This window comes from Rhinopithecus bieti, unplaced genomic scaffold, assembly GCF_001698545.2.
Source record: "Rhinopithecus bieti isolate Rb0 unplaced genomic scaffold, ASM169854v2 scaffold_15087, whole genome shotgun sequence".
Lineage (NCBI taxonomy): Eukaryota > Metazoa > Chordata > Mammalia > Primates > Cercopithecidae > Rhinopithecus > Rhinopithecus bieti.
This window is the reverse complement of record NW_016808547.1, coordinates 1664258-1667199: the sequence shown is the minus strand read 5'-3', so window position 1 is coordinate 1667199 and position 2942 is coordinate 1664258. Positions and strand designations below refer to the sequence as shown.

General features: G+C 40.0%; 1 protein-coding gene across 1 annotated transcript in view; it reads left to right on the top strand.

The window, feature by feature from the left end:
* ABHD17C (abhydrolase domain containing 17C, depalmitoylase) overlaps positions 1 to 2248 on the top strand; it is a 60847-nt gene extending 58599 nt beyond the window's left edge. Inside the window, exon 3 of the mRNA XM_017886866.1 lies at positions 778 to 2248. Coding sequence (XP_017742355.1) covers positions 778 to 997 — 220 coding nt within the window. The 3' untranslated portion in view covers positions 998 to 2248. The remainder of the gene's footprint in view (positions 1 to 777) is intronic.
* The last annotated feature ends 694 nt before the right edge of the window (positions 2249 to 2942 follow it).

Sequence of the window (2942 nt, the reverse complement as noted above, 5' to 3'; positions counted from 1 at the left end):
ATTCTTGTTTGGATCCTGGAACAGAAAAGGACATTAGTGGAAAACTAGTGGAATCCAAATAAAGTCTGGAGTTTAGTTCATAGTAATGCGCCAAGGTGGGTGTTTTAGTTTTGACAGATGTATCACGGTAATGTACAATGTTAACCTTATAGGAAATGGGTTAGGAGTATGTAGGGGGACTGTATTATCTTTCTTTTCTTTCTTTTTTTTTTTTTGAGACAGTCTCAGTCTGTTGCCCAGGCTGGAGTGTAGTGGCGCCATCTCAGCTCACTGCAACCTCCCGCTCCCAGTTCAAGCAATCCTCCTACCTCAGTCCTCTGAGTAGCTGAGATTGCAGGCATGCGCCACCATGGCCCGGCTGATTTTTGTATACACTTCCTGCAAGTTCAAAATTACTCTAAAATGCAAAGTTGATTTAAGAAAAAAAAGTAAATTACCAGAAAAAAAAATAAAGCAAGAAAAAGCCAAACTGTTATGATATGTTAATGTAGGTTCATCAAATGTACTGCTGTGGTAGGGGATATTGATAATGGGGGAGGCTGTGCATGTGTGGGGACAAGGAGGTATCTGGGAAATCTCTGTACCTTCCTCTCAATTTTGCTGTGAACCTAAAACTGCTTTAAAAGATAAAGTTCTTAATTAAAAAAAAAAAAACCCACGGTGTTATTTCCCTGCCTGTGGAGATTTATTGACTTATCATCATTAAATGTGATGTGTATTATCTGTGAGCATAACTAATAGAGTTCTTTTTCTGCCTCCCCCCTTTCCGTTTTGCAGCATTGACAAGATATCTAAAGTCACTTCTCCTGTGTTGGTCATTCACGGTACGGAAGATGAAGTCATCGATTTCTCCCATGGCCTAGCGATGTACGAGCGCTGTCCCCGAGCCGTAGAGCCCCTCTGGGTTGAAGGGGCTGGGCATAATGACATAGAGCTTTATGCACAATACCTAGAAAGACTAAAACAGTTCATATCTCACGAACTTCCTAATTCCTGAAGACAACAACTTGATCTTACCTCATTTACTGTGAACAGAAGAGTCCTCTGTTTTGCACATGCTTTAACTGGGTAGCTGTAAAGGCTTGATAACCATGAAGAAGTGCCCAACCTTTAGGGTGTTCTAATCAAAGAGCTGATGAAATCTCAGTCTTTTGTATCTAGAGGTTGTTCTGCTAATTCACACAACACGTTAAACTGAACGGTCGTGATTCCCAGCTTCATTACCTTGCAGGAATGGGAATGAGAGCTGAATGTAAGGACAATTTTCTAGTGCTGTATAAAGTAGCCTCGCATCTGTTTCTCAACCTTTCCCATCATTTCTGACATTCATGCAGAACTCGCCCCTGTCTCTGTCTCCACCAATGTTCTCAGTATTTGACATGCAGCTCTCTTTCTGCCACTGGATCCATGGGTTCAATCCATTTGTGAAGCTGTGATAGTGTAACTGGAAAGCTAGTGTGGTGAAAATTCCTTTATTATTTTTTGTTAACATGCTGATCTTTCCCTGGACAAATGAACTGAAGGGTAATTCACTGGAACTATCATGTACAGCTTCATCAACTGTAACCATATAAATATAACTGGATTATTCTTAAACAGAAACTAGGGGTTTTTTTAAGTGTAAATTTATTACTAGCCAACAGAGTTTTAATATTTTGATTGTCCGGTTGGTTTAACAAAGAGCCTAGCCGACTTTCCTTATGTAAAGTCCTCCTTGTAGGCTTTTTTAAAGTACTGTACATATTTGCAATCACATTGTGCATAGATTCTTAATGGTAGATATGATTTCTTTTGTCAGGCTACGACAATGAACTGCAAATTCCTTGTTTGTAATGTAAATGATTGAATACATTTTGTTAATATGTTTTATTCCTATGTTTTGCTATTAAAATTTTATAACATTTCCAAGACAAAAATTCCAAGTTTATGCTTTGAAGAATTTATGTAATTAAAATTTCACTAAACTAATCTTTTTAGTTTAGGAATTATTTGGGTTTTGACACTGGAGTTGCGCCAAATAAGCATCAGAAATAGAAGATGCTTAACATTGCTATACTGCTTGTATTGGTTAGGGGTTTGGATTTGGGGATTCTTTGGTTTTAATTTTTTTTCCAAATTTAAAAGCCTTAAATGTACTATAAGCCTCAGATCGTTGTACAACTGGACTGCGGTTGATTGCCAGTTTGTGTACTGTTGCTTGGATGCAGCACAGTGGTTGGTAATGGAATAAAGGATGCATGGATCAGAATGTGTGGGCTTGTGCAGTTTTTTTCTTCATTTCTGCATCAAAGAAAATAGTGAATAAGAAAACAACTTTTTGTCTTAATATAAGAAGAAACCCTTGGGGCTTTCAAACCGCACCACCTTTCTCAAGGTATATGGTTTTGTTCTATAAAAGGCTTTAGATTACTTTTGGAAGAAGCCAAGATATAAAGCATATAGCAGTAAAGTGCAGATAATATCTAACTAGAGGATGCAGTGGATTCTGGCTATGAAACAAAACTGATGAAGGTGACCTCATTGTGACCTGGCTCAGAGGAAGGACAGTGCCTCTTTTGTTGGGAAGCCTGGAACAGGTGTGTTCCATAGTTTTCAGCCGTTTGACCACCTGAGCAGAAAAGAGCAACTGAGGGATGCTAGTTTCCAACTCTTGGAACATACTCTTTTGAGGGTGCATTAGGAGGAAGTGGTGGTCAGGAAGGTGAGGACATTGGAGTGTGCACGTGTGAATGTGTGCACACATGCATATGCAGACTACTTCCTGATCTTGAATCAGGTGGGTGGGGCTGGCTCACTTGAGGGGCCATCAGCATATCTCCAGTGGTGATGCCTGTCCCAGAAGTCTGGGAGACCTAGGTGGGAAAAAAGCACAAGCAATGACCTGCCTTTGGGGCCGGAGAGCAGCGGGCCAGGGTTGCCAAAGACCTGATTTCTGATGCTAT